We start from the raw sequence: 16,721 nt of genomic DNA on the forward strand, positions 1-16,721 counted from the left end.
AGCTGAGGTGAGGAGAGACCACCATAAAGGATACGGGTAGAGTCCAGAATGCATGCCTAAGTATTTACATATCAAGTTATCTACGATTGATAATGGACCAACTGGGAGCACCGTTGTTTCGTGGCACCTCCAAAGCACAGGAATACAGACTTATCTAGGATTTCCACAGACCTTTAAAAACCTTCACAGCAGTTAAGTGCAGGTTTGGAGGGGAAAGGAGGCGGGTGCAAAGAACACAAAGGATGGCTTTTCAGATTTTCCGTCATCTTCTGATGTCAGTCTTGATGCAGAGGGCTAAATGCAGGAAGCTCCCTGGGGACGAGCCTTGTGTGAGAGATAAGTACTCGCTTGAATTTTAAAGCAAATACTTCAAAGTTTTGACAGGGCTAAACGTGAACAGCCAGGACTTAGTAATGAACCTGGATGGGTGAAAATAATCTATATGAGCAAGTCTGGATTCAAACTTGTGACTGAATGGTTACCTGCAAATATAGGTTTACTCGCCAAAAAATATTCCTTTGGGGAATGTGACTTTATGTTTTAATTCCCAAAAAACGTTATACTCACTAAGCACAAAATTGGGCAGTAAAATGCTCCCACTTTAAGATCATATCCTGATCCCTGTGGGAACGTGCTTAGACATGGCAAAATAGTGGAATGAGAATGTGAATGCATTATTTTATTTCCGTGTCAAAGCACGGTTAGAATGAATGATGCTTATATGTTAAATGGGGTGCCCTGCAGGGGTTACAGATTTGTGGTTGTTTATTCTGCAAACGTTATATCTTATGTACAGGCCTTGAACCCACTATTCGGCATCTATCGCTAAAGTTTACATTTCAGGGGTGGCCACTGATGTGTATCCTTTTCGACAGAGGCTACTAAAGTGGCAATCTAGTTCCTGTTCTCACTACTAATTGCTGCTATTCTTTAAGGGTGCAAGTAGTTACAGATACCTCCGTTCGGAGGGTGACAGCAGCGGACAGCCAGCGCCCAGGATGAATGCAGCCCGAAAATCAACCCACGGCAACATCTATAGCCCCAAACACCCCTCAGACTGACAATACAAACAAATACTGCCCAAACCAAACTCGAATGAGCGGTTAGTGTCTAGTCCACCTGGGCTACCTGCATACATGTTTACAACCCTTTCCACCCTCTGCGTGTCCACCTATCTTACAGAGCGAGACCGGTTTTGCAGATACGTGCATGGGGAAAACAAAGAAAGGACGCTGCTGTGTTCATCATCGGACTGGCTGATAGGCAGTGGTCGAAGAGGGCGGGAGCGGTCGGGAGCGGTGCTCCTCTACTTCTTTTAATGAAGTTTTACTGTTCCTATACTTTTATTTTAAAAAGAAACCGTTCCGTAACGGTTTCGTTTTAATATAAAAGTGTAGGAAGCAGTTGAAACTTGCACTTTCAGTGCAGTGCACTGAACATTCCCTTAAATTGCAGGCGCATGCATTTGGGGGTTTGTATTGTGCATGGGAGGGGGTGTGGCGATGGGGTTTGTGGGGAGCTGTGCAGACCAGTAGGGAACATAGCTCCACTACTTCTTTTCGTACACTTCGACCACTGCTGATAGGACAATAACGTAGCTGGCGCTGCAGCAAACGAGGCCCGTACGAGGATGTTAATCTATCTTTGTAGCATAAACAATACTAGTCACAAATTCGTTTTTGAACAAAAAATATTTGTGAAAGGAGTGCAGATAATCAAATGACATAAATGGAAAAATATGAACAGATAAAGTTTAAAATGTCGGGAAATGTATATATACAATAAAACAGAGGAACAATGAAAAGACACTCCAGCTCTGCACCTGCAGAACCACGCACCAAGAACATGGTTACTTACTTCCGGTCTCTCCCTGCAGCGGACATTCACTTCCGCCGCACAGGACGCATCGGCCGCCGTCACGTAGGGTGGAACGTCACCGCGCGCCAGTCATAGCGGGTTGCTGCCAGCAACCACTCACCCACTGACACGGGGCAGCATAGTAACTCTGCCATGCTGTGCAGCATGTTTAAACCTGTGACTGGTGCTCCCCAAGCAGGTCACAGTAGCACCAGGAAACACGACAAACGCGCACCTTGGTATCAAAACAAATCCAGGATGTGTTTTGTATTAATTTCTATGCTGTGTCCAACTCATAGCTCCCAACCTTTTTTGTCTCCAAGGCGGGTGAAAACACCCGATTTTATTTTTGGCGTGTGATAGGCCCATAGAAGTGAATGGGCGCCTGAGGGACTTGGCGGGTGATTCATCTGCTTTTAAGGCGGGTGACACCCGCCAAAAGCGTGTGAGTTGAGAGCTATGGTCCAACTCGTTTTCCTGGATGTTAAAAAACATAATTTGAATCAATAGTTACATGTTTTGGACACCTCAGCGCACAATTTGAATTATAAATATTTGGCAAATTACTGAAATGACTTGCTGTGCAGTGACAGGTCCACCAACCTTATAAGACAGGGGCGGGTTGGGCCAGAACATTGTCTCACAGTTGCGGATGTCTGTTTAGTCCTTTTGTGACACTGTTGGAATAGCACCCAAGAGGGAGATTTTTGATAAAAGTGTAATGCAAATTGTGTATTTTAAAGAATATGTATTCAGTAGCACTGTTCATAACTATTAGCCGCATACTGAATTAACTCATCAAACTGGCTCACATTGGCCAAAATTGTAGCCCACCTTGATCCTAAAAACTGGCCCACGCAAGTATTTTGAGTTTTTGGTTGGGCCATGGGCCTGTGGCCTCAAAAAGAAAGGGGCACACCTCAGCAGCAGTCAAATTAGCATTTACAAACGGGTCCGCACATCCTTACTTTACAGGCTCCCAAGCAGAGACACCTGCATTCCCGTGTTTACAAATATGCACACAAAGAAAACAGGCAGATTTCCATCCGTTCCTATACTTAAAATTAAGAAAAGACGGAAAACGGGAAGCCTGCCACGCTGTAACGCAGAGCTTCGCTTCCGGTGGCCACACCCAAAGGGGGCCCTGCATGGTCCCAGGTGGGCAATGGTGCCAGGGAGAAATGGGAAACAGGAAAGATTGAGGCTTCGACACGTTTTTCGTCTAGGAATCTGATATTCGCGTTCCGAAGACTACTGTTTAGACGTGAAAGTGAACCGTTAGTCAACGGCTCATTCGAGAAAGGCAATGAATCTGCGTGTTACGTTTATTCGTGCTTTAATTGCATAAAAATGTCAACATAACGACTTGCAGGGTTACTGGCAACATGAGAACAAAAAAGGCGAGCGAGTTTGATGGGGTTTACCAAGTTTTTGGTGCACAACTTACTGTTGAAGATTGAGAAGTGTAGTATAAAAGCATAAAGAATGCGAAAACACCGAACGCAGGTATCTTGAAGTGAGAACAAAAATAACACATCTTGGCGAGTGAAACGTGGTTAAAATATAAGTGAGGCTGTAATCTTTTATGAGTGTTTGGAGATCGTTTGCAATTTTTAAGTAACTGTTTCTTGAATATCTCTCTGTTCCTGCAAAATTTTAGACAAACGGAAGTATATCGTTTGATCAAAAATGCTGATGCCGTTGAGGGCCTGATTCACAGAGCGGTGCAACTTGTGTTTTTGCAGTTCAAAGTGATTTTGCACTGCAAAAACACACTTTGCATCGCTCTGTGAATCAGGGAGTTTTTTGGCAGTGCAAAGTCACTTTGCACCACACGAAACATTCCATGAATCAGGACCTCAATGTCTCTGTGCATTCTTGCAACTGTGGTTCGGGCAGAAAATAGCAACATTATCCCTTTGGTGGTCTTGTCCCAGTGACCACTAATAGGGAAGAGCTACCCAAATGGTGCCTCATTGGTTTCGAATGTCCTTCACTTCCTGGGACACAACCCACTGATGTAACAAGAAGTGCAGTATTCCTCGTTTAATGTAATACACCTAGATTCACCAAACGCGGCAGCGCAACCTCAAGTGTTTAAAGGGTTGTGACTCACTCATACGACGTGCAATACATGGTGAAAATTCATGATTGACTTGATATTTTATTTATATTGCGCTCGTACACAAGTGTTTCAGAGTAGGACAGGCAAAGGGAGGGGAACAGAGGAGAACAAAACAACGATCTTACTAACTACGCCCAGTGACATTGAAAACGCGCAAGTGCATGGGAAGGGGAAAAGTGCGTGGAAGGGGGGAGAAATGGAAAGTGCGGAGAAGAGGAGAAACGGATGAATAATAAACAACAAAATTACATTGAAAATGCTTCTCTGCAGGTTTCGTGACTTGTTGTGTTTCCAATCATGTTAATTGATGGATTTAAAAGTTGTAAACTGTATTTTCTTTTTTTTAAAACGTGCTTTGTAACTACTTTTTATGTTTGTGATAGTAGTATCGTTATTAGTATTAACATGTTTATCACTTGTTTCCCTAGAATAAAACACAATGGGCCTAATTCACAGGAACTTTTTTTATAATGGCCAAACCCCATTGGAAAAGGTTCTGTGAATTAGGGCCAATATCAGGTTTGCATATTTTTGTATAGGTTTGTGCCTGGAGGATAACTCACGGGCAGCGCATTTCTCTTGGAAGCAAGACACCAACCCCAGTTCTCTTAGAATCTGGTCTCCGGTATTAAGCGTGTTATAAAAGATGAATTATGTTATGTTACTGGAGATTTTGTAAAGTGCCTGTGCCATTGATATAGCCTCCAATCACTGTGGCGGTATGAGGTCTGAACAAACATAAAAAATAAAAGAGCATTGCACGGCATTCGACTAGTAATTAGAATTTCATAGACTCGGGGCCCGATTCATTGACATTTTTGCATGGTTGAAAGTGGCTTTGCACTGCTGAAAAGTGGCTTTGCACTGCCGACACAAACCCGGATTCATGGGACTGTGCAAAGCGTATTTTTGCAGTGCATAGTCATTTTTGCAGTACAAAATGACTTTGCACCCACCTTGCACTTCCAAAACACACTTTGCACAGTTCCATGAATCAGGGTTTGTGTCAGCAGCGCAAAGTCACTTTTCAGCAGTGCAAATTCACTTTGAGCTGTGGAAAAAATGTAATGAATCGACCCCTGGATGACTAATTTAGAGACATTTTACTAGCCATGCAATGCAGAGAGGATTGCTATGTAAGTGACTATATGACAGCATTATCACATTTTTCGTTGGCCTCGGCTGTATTGTAAGGGTGACAGCTTTTCGCGGGCCTCGGCTGTATTGTATGGGTGACAGCCCGAAAGGGGAAAGGTTCTATTAGAGATTAGTCTATCAACGCAAGGCCATTTGTCTGCCGTTGATGGCTGTGCTATATAGCGGCCAATGTCAACGCACACAACAATGGTGGCTGTTGCTGTAACTTGGTAGAAAGATGAAGGGATACTGGGAATTCAAACGTTCAGAACAGAGAATTGCTCCATTTTAGAAATGAGAGCTTACCCTTTGAGTTATCCACCCAACGCATGGCCTCATTCACAAAGCTTCTTTCAATGGGAAAATCCCATTAAATAAAAGGCTGTGTGACTCAGGCCCAACGTGCGCTGCTCCATACCTTTGTTGTGTACGTCATTTTTCTAATAATTCTGAACATTAAGCGAACACTCGCCCTTCCATGGGGAGCCACTCTTGCCTTTTCCCTCTCAACAAAACACGGGAACTATCACATGTCCTCAAACAACCATTACAGTGGTCATAACAAGATGAAACCATGAAGAAACGTTATTTAGTTATTTTTATTGCTTGCTTGTTAGGCGCGTATACAGCAAATAAAGTACTGTTTCAAAGCGCTCACAGGGCGAGGGGAGGGAACAAGGGAGTGAAATAAAATACAAAACACAATATGTATTAAGAACAGTGGGGGAAACCGGGGGAAGCATGAACAGGTGACTTGTGAGTATTCAGAAAGTGCAGCAAGGAAGAGGATGGATAGGTAAGCGCTGGGGGGTCCGAGCTCCTGGGTCAGTCACAGATGAAGTGCTAGGGTTGTCGAGTGCTGCACGGGCAGTGTACCGAGCCACAATAACCTTGTTTAAAATGAAGGTTCACCTGAATCACATATAGGACAGGGCCTTTATGCTAATCGATTTCGGCGCTTACATGCCGGGTACCGAACGCGCGAAGTGACATTAGATCCCTGATACCAAGACGGGTATATGGATTGCATTCACGGAAAGAGTGCCAGCAACCTTGTCATGACGAGTAACAAGCGCGGTCCTCTTTGAATTTCTCCTTTTAGCACACGAGTGCGATTTCCGAAAACAATGATATGTATCTACATACGGCAGGGTTTAGGCGCTATGATATGCCCTTATATACATTTACATTCAGGTGCCCCGAGAATTCCTATTGGCAGTGCAAAGCTAAGGCATTTTTTGTAATGGGTTGCCTTTAATCAGCTGTCTCGGGGATCCATAGTTTTAAGGCGGTTTTTTAATATTCGTTTTAATTGAATTTGATGATCATTTTTATGACATGATTTTCTGCTTCCGACTTCTTGCACTTAAAAAAAACTGCTACAGTGCATAAAATGTACATACAAAATAACAGTATACAAATGAGCAAAACATGAAATGAGTACGTTTTAATGTAGGCAGAGTGTAAAAAAGAAATGTGCACGCGTAGCGGTGCCGGCTCTAAAAGATCGCATTCCGGGGTGATGTGCCTGCACGCGCCCCTCCCGTGCTGGTCTGTTTGCACACGCACTTGCGGTGCACTGTGCACACCTTTGCGAGAGTGCAGAAGACCCCTGAGAGGGGGCCGGGGGGTGAGGGGGCGTCATGAGGGATAGTTTCGTAAATCTTGGACGTTACGACACGGATTCCAGCTGCAGAAGGTGCAACGTTCAGCCGCCGTGTTAAAGATTTGTATGAATTAGCACTAGTTTGCCCTCGTGTAAAAAACAGTAGAAAACTTTGCACCAAGAGAAGTGCATTGTTTTCGTGGTATACAACACTAGGGCACAAATGACCCCAATGTAAAACAAAAAAGAATACTTTGCCCTAGTGCCAATACCGTACAATTGTGCACTGGCACCGATGCAACATTTCTGTACTCTGGCCCCAGAGGCCCACTTTATGTGTGCGCTTCATCCGTCACCGTGCCCTTGTGCCCCTCCCCTGTGGTTGCCCCCATGGGGGATTTCTAGTGGGTGAGCGGGGCCAGCTTTGTGGCAATAGTGTGCTTAAGTCTATTTTCATTCCGATTACTAGTAGTTGTCCCGACTATGTTTCGGCATTATGCAGCTTGTTCACAAGTCGGGCGTGTGAACACAAAATGTGTGCTTGGTCTTCACACGCGACAAACGCCCCTGTATCACCGTTTACGAGGCGGGTATTACTAACGATGTTCAGGGCCTCATTTTGCGAAAATGTTTTAACATGGGAAAGTTCCATTGAAAACATTTTTGTAAATCAATATATTGCTATGGTGTATTCGAAACCATGCAAATAGGAGTATGCAAAGCACGCGCGGTTTTACTTCAATTGGATACCCAGTTTATTTTAATATGTTTCTTTGTATCTAGCGGTTGGCGCAGCAGTCGTTCCCTGTTTCATGGCGCTATAATGCACAGGTGATTTGAGTAGTAACTGGACGGTAATAGATGTATCAAGCTCTGTATTACAAGAGGTCTGAGGCGCCCCTCGGGGCTCGAACCTGCGCTCAGCTATGTGAAGCCAGCCTCTTCTTTTTGAAACCGTCGAAATCATGCGAGACGTGCGCCTTTAAAAAGCCAAAAGTTGGTCATTTGAACTTTTTGCGTTGGCAGTTGCAGCAAAGTCCACACGTGCGCCTCCCTGAACCTTGGAGGGTGCAAACAGAACCGCTTCCTCCAGAGCGTCCTTAAAGGGGCCTCCGGTGCACATGCCAGGACAGGCGGCCACAGCACCAAACCAGACCGCCAAAAATGGGCCAATCTGGAGGCCTCACGTGGGACAAGGGCGATGACGCGTGATTTAGGGAACAGTTGGGAATGCTTTGTTTTCCAATAGAGGACCCCATTAAAACCCTCACAGAGCAGATAACTCTTAAAACTCGGCGGGCCTGATAGATAAATAAAAAAATAGATAAATAAAAAAAAATCATTTAACAAGGGGGCAATCGCCCTGAGCAACGCTTTGCAAATCAGGCCCAACCAGTCGTCGGCAAACACGGAACACTCTCGGCCTAATTTACGGAGCGTTTTTTAATGGGACTACGCCATCGTAGAACGCTTTTTAAATCCTGTTCTGGGCATCCGTGATGATGAAACACAAAGGCGAAGGGCTGCGGAGGCTTCCCTTTCGGTAAACGAAGCCTCGCGTGCATTATAGGATTAAGAGACCCCAGGACCCAACTAGATTTCTACCCAACCCGAACACAGCGACTCTACTTCTATGTAGGGCTTGAGCAACTATTTCCCCTTAGCACCGAGGGACCTTCTGATTATGCGTGGCGTGTTTGCGGGATTATAGAATTGACAATGAACTGGTGTGACATCACAGCACGAGATCCAGGTGCAGAGAGAACTAAGAAGGTTTATGATGTCACTATGGGTCTTAGAAGCAACCAGACAATCCCATCGAGGGAACGTTCTGGAAGCCGCATTAATGATAGGGCATGGCATTTATAACGCGCCTATACCCAAGTCTGTCAGGGTGCCAATGGTGATTGTTTCTGATGCAGTGGAAGGAGAACTGGGCTTCATGCTTCACCACACACTGGGCCTGGTTCACAAAGCGTTTCTCAATAGGAAGAACCCATTGAAAAACGCGTTGTGACTCGGGCCCGCCGTTTCCCCTCACTAGATAGCCCCTTCAATGGGAGGGATGTCACTGTAAACCCCGAAACCCCAGCTCGACCTCCTCGGATCATTCTGGAAGCCTTCTCTCTGGGGATAAAGGCAATACTGTGCCGGGTAAAAAAAAAAAAAAAGAGGCGTAGTTCCGGGTAAACAAAAATGCGTGGCTTTCCCTTATCCCACGCAATATGTAAAGTCTGGCACACCTGTGTAAAAGCCCCTTTTCACGATCCCCGCGTCATTTCGGTGGTTCTGCTTCATGTAAATGATGTTAAATGCTGCCCATGACAGTGGGCAACCGCGCCAGAAAATACATGTGGTTTTATAAAAGGGCTTTAGCTACGAGTAATGTGGAGTGGGTCCTGCCGGTCTGGAACCAGTGCATGGGTTGGCAAGGAGCAGGCGCTCAACTGCAGGAGCTCTCTGACCCGCGGAGACCGGGAAATACATGCACTAGATTCTCAAAGGTCCCCCCCCCCCCCTTACCCCCCCCCCCCCCCCGCCTGTGGCCGTGGGCATCTTAATTCAGGTGTGTGGGGCGCGCACAGCGAAGGCCCTTAGACTGTGTTCCAATGGGGTTCTGCCATTATGAAACACAGGGCCCTAAGCCCCAATCGAGGAGCAGCGAGAAGGTGCTCCGGGACTGGACCATACATAGGGCATGGGAGGCCAAACCCTTGATCAGTAAAAAAAAAAAAGTCATTCCCCTTTTCAAGATGTCCCAAATGAAAGAATATTTGGGAAATGCATTTAAACAAGCTTGCCCTGCTTTCCACCCTGGCGCGCGGTGCCCAGGAGTGAGCCCTGGTTGGCTCGGAACATGCCCCCCCTATATCCCTACCCCCCGCCCCGGCAGCTAGCAGTGGATGCATACAGCCCCACCACTCCTAGTGGGAATTTCACGCGCTACACCCACAGACCCATTCTGCAAAGAGTGGCATCGGGCGGGGGGCACTCGTAGCAGCCACGGGGAAGGAAGCGCCCCCTTAGAACGGGGACTCGCAGCGACCCATCAGAAACGAATAATCTATTGTTCAGCAATATCTTGAGGGCTTTTGTGTGGGTATAATGCAGAACAAATAAAGGGGCCTAAATTGATGGGAGGTTACAGTGCTTCTCTCCTTTCAGCCTTATATGGGTTTCTTGGTGTAGTTAGCGTAACGCTATATGAACACATGTCACCATAGTATCAATTATGGAGCTTTGCCTACAACGTATTTGAGGGTTTGTAATGAGTTTGATATTTTATTATGATATTGTGAAAGGTCTATTTTGAAACCAAACGCAATAAAAAAATAAATTTAAAAAAACTATTGTTCAAGAAAACAATTCGAAGTCCTGTCCACACACGCGAGGGCCAATCTAGGAGAAAGTGGGGCGATGCGTGCGATGAGCAAAAGAAAACGAACCCAGAGTGTAAAGGAATGCAGACGGCGACGACCCCTCCTCGCCCCCAACAGCGCAGTCCTCTTGGAGGGTTGTTCCCAAGTACGGGATGTATGCCAAAATGTGCCCTAACTCCGATGTACCTACTCTCTCTCTCTCTCGCTTTATCGCTTTTGGGGGAGTAGAAGGGTAGGGTGCTTTGTTGTGCTTTTGTGTCTGCGGATTCTTCATGGGAGAAAACAAACAAACTTGTTCCTCCGTACCCCATCCCGGCCAACCACCGTGTCCGCAGCCCTTCCCTGCGTCTAGCCATCGGGCAGACCTCCGGTGGGTCCCGCTATCTCCCCGCACAGCCCTTCCCAAAGCCGAGTCACTCCAGGGCTGCAGACCGGGCACGTTTGCCACCCGCTGCGCACATGTGCCCGCATTGCACAGTTCACTCCCTGCTTCTCAATATAGTGGCATTGTGGTATTATTCGGCATATTCTAGAGATTTGTGGAATCGATTGCTAGGTTGAAAGGTAAGCAAAAGAAGAGCCCAATCGCTGTTCTACTGGATCCCTCACGGCGGCACCCCCACTGATGCACCCTTGATCCTCGGCACACAGATTCCCTGGCTCACCTGTGGCAGCTTGGGGTCGTTGATGTCCCAGTTCAGCTTCATCCCGTAGGAGCAGATGCAGTCTGAGTCTTCGAAAGGCTCCCCCGGGACACCCGACATGGTGGACAGAGGAGCCTCGACCCCCACCGGGGGCTGTGGGGGCAGCGGGCGGCCAGTGGCAGGAGCTCAGCCCTGCCACGGAGACGAGGAGCGCGCAATGGAGGTAGGAGGTGGCGGGGCCGCCTACCTGGTACCTGGGAGCTCAGACCCGCGCCCTGCCCCTGCTGCTGGCTCAGTGCACTAAAAGCAGGAAGCCTCATGGGTCTTTAATGTTTCCGCCTCCTCCCCTCCCCCTCCACCTGACATCACTGGGAAGCTGCCATCATATCCACCTGTGCTGAACCGTGCCCCCTTCCTGCCGCTCAGAGATCAGAGGAGACGGCACTGACACCTCACAGAAGTCAGAGGATCGGGGCTTCAGACCTCTCAAAGCTCCGAAGAGCTGGACACCCGCGCCTTTCTGACAGGGGGGTGATGAGGGGGGGGGGCTTGCCCGGGCTCTAATAAGGATACTCCCCCCCTCTCAGACATTAGGGGGCACGGGCACCTCTGACACTAAGTCGATATCGGGTGGGTACCGTGCGCACTTCCCTCAGACACGGTGGCGGGGGCGGGGGGCGGGGGGGTTGAGAGTGGGGCTGGGCACCACGGACACTAATAGGATATAGGAGGACACTCACTTTCCTCAGTCAGTCATGAGGGGTCATCCCTGAGACTTTAAGAGTGTTTAGGGTGGTACTCACTCCTCTCAGAGATCGAGGTCAGGGAACTTTGTACACTTGGAAGTTTTAGAAACGGGCACCAGAGGAATCGGGCATTATTGACTCCTGGGGTCCAGAGAAGCATGGGGCATTACTTCCTATCAGAGGTGCCAGACACCTGTTCTCACTCAGGGATCAGAACTGCTGTCTCTCTGGGATCAGAGGTGGATATTGCTAATTTTCATGTATCAGAGGTGCAGAGGGCACTTCTGCCTCTGAGGGATCAGAGGTGCCAGACGCTGCTGCTTCTCAGGGATCAGGGGTGCAGAGGGCACTTTTGCCTCTCAGGGATCAGAGGTGCCAGACCCTGCTGCCTCTCAGGGATCAGAGGTGCAGAGGGCACTTCTGCCTCTGACTGATCAGTGGTGCCAGCCACTGCTGCTTCTCAGGGATCAGAGGTGCCAGCCACTGCTGCTTCTCAGGGATCAGAGGTGCCAGACGCTGCTGCTTCTCAGGTATCAGCGGTGCAGTAGGTATTGGTTGCTGCCTCTCGGGGATCGGAGGTGCAGAGGGCACCTCTGCCTCTCAGGGATCAGAGGTGCCAACCACTGCAGCTTCTCAGGGATCAAAGGTGCCAGATGCTGCTTCTTCTCAGGTATCAGCAGTGAAGTGGGTATTGGTATCTGCCTCTTAGGGATCAGAGGTGCCAGACACTGCTGCTTCTAAGGGATCAGTGGTGCCAGACGCTACTGCTTCGCAGGGATCAGAGGTGCCAGACACTTCTGCCTCTCAGGGATCAGAGGTGGATATTGCTAATTTTCATGTATCATGAGGTGCAGTGGACACTTCTGCCTCTGGGGGATCAGAGGTGCCAGACGCTGCTGCTTCTCAGGGATCAGGGGTGCAGAGGGCACTTTTGCCTCTCAGGGATCAGAGGTGCCAGACTCTGCTGGCTCTCAGGGATCAGAGGTGCAGAGGGCACTTCTGCCTCTGACTGATCAGTGGTGCCAGCCACCGCTGTTTATCAGGGATCAGAGGTGCCAGCCACTGCTGCTTCTCAGGGATCAGAGGTGCCAGACGCTGCTGCTTCTCAGGTATCAGCGGTGCAGTAGGTATTGGTTGCTGCCTCTCGGGGATCGGAGGTGCAGAGGGCACCTCTGCCTCTGAGGGATCAGAGGTGCCAACCACTGCTGCTTCTCAGGGATCAAAGGTGCCAGACGCTGCTTCTTCTCAGGTATCAGCAGTGAAGTGGGTATTGGTATCTGCCTCTTAGGGATCAGAGGTGCCAGACACTGCTGCTTCTAAGGGATCAGTGGTGCCAGACGCTACTGCTTCGCAGGGATCAGAGGTGCCAGACACTTCTGCCTCTCAGGGATCAGAGGTGGATATTGCTAATTTTCATGTATCATGAGGTGCAGTGGACACTTCTGCCTCTGGGGGATCAGAGGTGCCAGACGCTGCTGCTTCTCAGGGATCAGGGGTGCAGAGGGCACTTTTGCCTCTCAGGGATCAGAGGTGCCAGACCCTGCTGCCTCTCAGGGATCAGAGGTGCAGAGGGCACTTCTGCCTCTGACTGATCAGTGGTGCCAGCCACCGCTGCTTCTCAGGGATCAGAGGTGCCAGCCACTGCTGCTTCTCAGGGATCAGAGGTGCCAGACGCTGCTGCTTCTCAGGTATCAGCGGTGCAGTAGGTATTGGTTGCTGCCTCTCGGGGATCGGAGGTGCAGAGGGCACCTCTGCCTCTCAGGGATCAGAGATGCCAACCACTGCTGCTTCTCAGGGATCAAAGGTGCCAGATGCTGCTTCTTCTCAGGTATCAGCAGTGAAGTGGGTATTGGTATCTGCCTCTTAGGGATCAGAGGTGCCAGACACGGCTGCTTCTAAGGGATCAGTGGTGCCAGACGCTACTGCTTCGCAGGGATCAGAGGTGCCAGACACTTCTGCCTCTCAGGGATCAGAGGTGCCAGACACTCTGCTTCTCAGGGATCACAGGTGCCAGACACTGCTGCTTCTAATGGATCAGTGGTGCCAGGCGCTGCTGCTTCGCAGGGATCAGAGGTCCAGTGAGTATTGGTTGCTGCCTCTCGGGGATCAGAGGTGCAGAGGGCACTTCTGCCTCTCAGGGATCAGAGGTGCCAAACGCTGCTGCTTCTCAGGGATCAGAGGTGCCAGACGCTGCTGCTTCTCAGGTATCAGCGGTGAAGTGGGTATTGGTATCTGCCTCTTAGGGATCAGAGGTGCCAGACACTGCTGCTTCTCGGGGATCAGATGTGCTAGACGCTGCTGCTTCTCAGGTATCAGCGGTGAAGTGGATATTGGTATCTGCCTCTTAGGGATCAGAGGTGCCAGACACTGCTGCTTCTCAGGGATCAGAGGTGCCAGACACTGCTGCTTCTCAGGAATCAGAGGTACCAGACACTGCTGCTTCTCAGGGATCAGAGGTGCTAGCCGCTGCTGCTTCTCAGGGATCAGAGGTGCCAGACACTGCTGCTTCTAGGTATCAGTGGTGCAGTGGGTATTGGTATCTGCCTCTTAGGGATCAGAGGTGCCAGACACTGCTGCTTCTCAGGGATCAGAGGTGTTAGATGCTGCTGCTTCTCAAGTATCAGTGGTGCAGTGGGTATTGGTATCTGCCTCTTAGGGATCAGAGGTGCCAGACACTGCTGCTTCTCAGGGATCAGAGGTGTTAGATGCTGCTGCTTCTCAGGTATCAGCGGTGAAGTGGGTATTGGTATCTGCCTCTTAGGGATCAGAGGTGCCAGACACTTCTGCTTCTAAGGGATCAGTGGTGCCAGACACTGCTGCTTCGCAGGGATCAGAGGTGCCAGACACTGCTGCTTCTAAGGGATCAGTGGTGCCAGATGCTGCTGCTTTGCAGGTATCAGAGATCAAGTGAGTATTGGTTGCTGCCTCTCGGGGATCGGAGGTGCAGAGGGCACTTCTGCCTCTCAGGGATCAGAGGTGCCAGACACTGCTGCTTCTCAGGGATCACAGGTGCCAGACACTGCTGCTTCTAAGGGATTAGTGGTGCCAGACGCTGCTGCTTCGCAGGGATCAGAGGTCCAGTGAGTATTGGTTGCTGCCTCTCGGGGATCAGAGGTGCAGAGGGCACTTCTGCCTCTCAGGGATCAGAGGTGCCACACGCTGCTGCTTCTCAGGGATCAGAGGTGCCAGACGCTGCTGCTTCTCAGGTATCAGCGGTGAAGTGGCTATTGGTATCTGCCTCTTAGGGATCAGAGGTGCCAGACACTGCTGCTTCTCAGGGATCAGATGTGCTAGACGCTGCTCCTTCTCAGGTATCAGCGGTGAAGTGGATATTGGTATCTGCCTCTTAGGGATCAGAGGTGCCAGACACTGCTGCTTCTCAGGGATCAGAGGTGCCAGACACTGCTGCTTCTCAGGAATCAGAGGTGCCAGACACTGCTGCTTCTCAGGGATCAGAGGTGCTAGCCGCTGCTGCTTCTCAGGGATCAGAGGTGCCAGACACTGCTGCTTCTAGGTATCAGTGGTGCAGTGGGTATTGGTATCTGCCTCTTAGGGATCAGAGGTGCCAGACACTGCTGCTTCTCAGGGATCAGAGGTGTTAGATGCTGCTGCTTCTCAGGTATCAGTGGTGCAGTGGGTATTGGTATCTGCCTCTTAGGGATCAGAGGTGCCAGACACTGCTGCTTCTCAGGAATCAGAGGTGTTAGATGCTGCTGCTTCTCAAGTATCAGTGGTGAAGTGGGTATTGGTATCTGCCTCTTAGGGATCAGAGATGCCAGACACTGCTGCTTCTCAGGGATCAGAGGTGCCAGCCACTGCTGCTTCTCAGGGATCAGAGGTGCCAGACGCTGCTGCTTCTCAGGTATCAGCCTTGCAGTAGGTATTGGTTGCTGCCTCTCGGGGATCGGAGGTGCAGAGGGCACCTCTGCCTCTCAGGGATCAGAGGTGCCAACCACTGCTGCTTCTCAGGGATCAAAGGTGCCAGATGCTGCTTCTTCTCAGGTATCAGCAGTGAAGTGGGTATTGGTATCTGCCTCTTAGGGATCAGAGGTGCCAGACACTGCTGCTTCTAAGGGATCAGTGGTGCCAGACGCTACTGCTTCGCAGGGATCAGAGGTGCCAGACACTTCTGCCTCTCAGGGATCAGAGGTGGATATTGCTAATTTTTCATGTATCATGAGGTGCAGTGGACACTTCTGCCTCTGGGGGATCAGAGGTGCCAGATGCTGCTGCTTCTCAGGGATCAGGGGTGCAGAGGGCACTTTTGCCTCTCAGGGATCAGAGGTGCCAGACTCTGCTGCCTCTCAGGGATCAGAGGTGCAGTAGGTATTGGTTGCTGCCTCTCGGGGATCGGAGGTGCAGAGGGCACCTCTGCCTCTCAGGGATCAGAGGTGCCAACCACTGCTGCTTCTCAGGGATCAAAGGTGCCAGACGCTGCTTCTTCTCAGGTATCAGCGGTGCAGTAGGTATTGGTTGCTGCCTCTCGGGGATCGGAGGTGCAGAGGGCACCTCTGCCTCTCAGGGATCAGAGGTGCCAACCACTGCTGCTTCTCAGGGATCAAAGGTGCCAGACGCTGCTTCTTCTCAGGTATCAGCAGTGAAGTGGGTATTGGTATCTGCCTCTTAGGGATCAGAGGTGCCAGACACTGCTGCTTCTAAGGGATCAGTGGTGCCAGACGCTACTGCTTCGCAGGGATCAGAGGTGCCAGACACTTCTGCCTCTCAGGGATCAGAGGTGGATATTGCTAATTTTCATGTATCATGAGGTGCAGTGGACACTTCTGCCTCTGGGGGATCAGAGGTGCCAGACGCTGCTGCTTCTCAGGGATCAGGGGTGCAGAGGGCACTTTTGCCTCTCAGGGATCAGAGGTGCCAGACCCTGCTGCCTCTCAGGGATCAGAGGTGCAGAGGGCACTTCTGCCTCTGACTGATCAGTGGTGCCAGCCACCGCTGCTTCTCAGGGATCAGAGGTGCCAGCCACTGCTGCTTCTCAGGGATCAGAGGTGCCAGACGCTGCTGCTTCTCAGGTATCAGCGGTGCAGTAGGTATTGGTTGCTGCCTCTCGGGGATCGGAGGTGCAGAGGGCACCTCTGCCTCTCAGGGATCAGAGGTGCCAACCACTGCTGCTTCTCAGGGATCAAAGGTGCCAGACGCTGCTTCTTCTCAGGTATCAGCAGTGAAGTGGGTATTGGTATCTGCCTCTTAGGGATCAGAGGTGCCAGACAC

General features: G+C 49.9%; 1 protein-coding gene across 1 annotated transcript in view; it reads right to left on the reverse strand.

Moving 5' to 3' along the window:
- The window catches only part of GCM2 (glial cells missing transcription factor 2), a 57,795-nt gene extending 46,772 nt beyond the window's left edge, over window positions 1–11,023 (reverse strand). The window contains exon 1 of the mRNA XM_069620713.1: window positions 10,771–11,023. Coding sequence (XP_069476814.1) covers window positions 10,771–10,869 — 99 coding nt within the window. The 5' untranslated portion in view covers window positions 10,870–11,023. The remainder of the gene's footprint in view (window positions 1–10,770) is intronic.
- Between the last annotated feature and the right edge of the window lie 5,698 nt (window positions 11,024–16,721).

This window comes from Ambystoma mexicanum, chromosome 5q (genome assembly GCF_040938575.1).
Source record: "Ambystoma mexicanum isolate Mex_15411 chromosome 5q, UKY_AmexF1_1, whole genome shotgun sequence".
Taxonomy (NCBI): Eukaryota; Metazoa; Chordata; class Amphibia; order Caudata; family Ambystomatidae; genus Ambystoma; species Ambystoma mexicanum.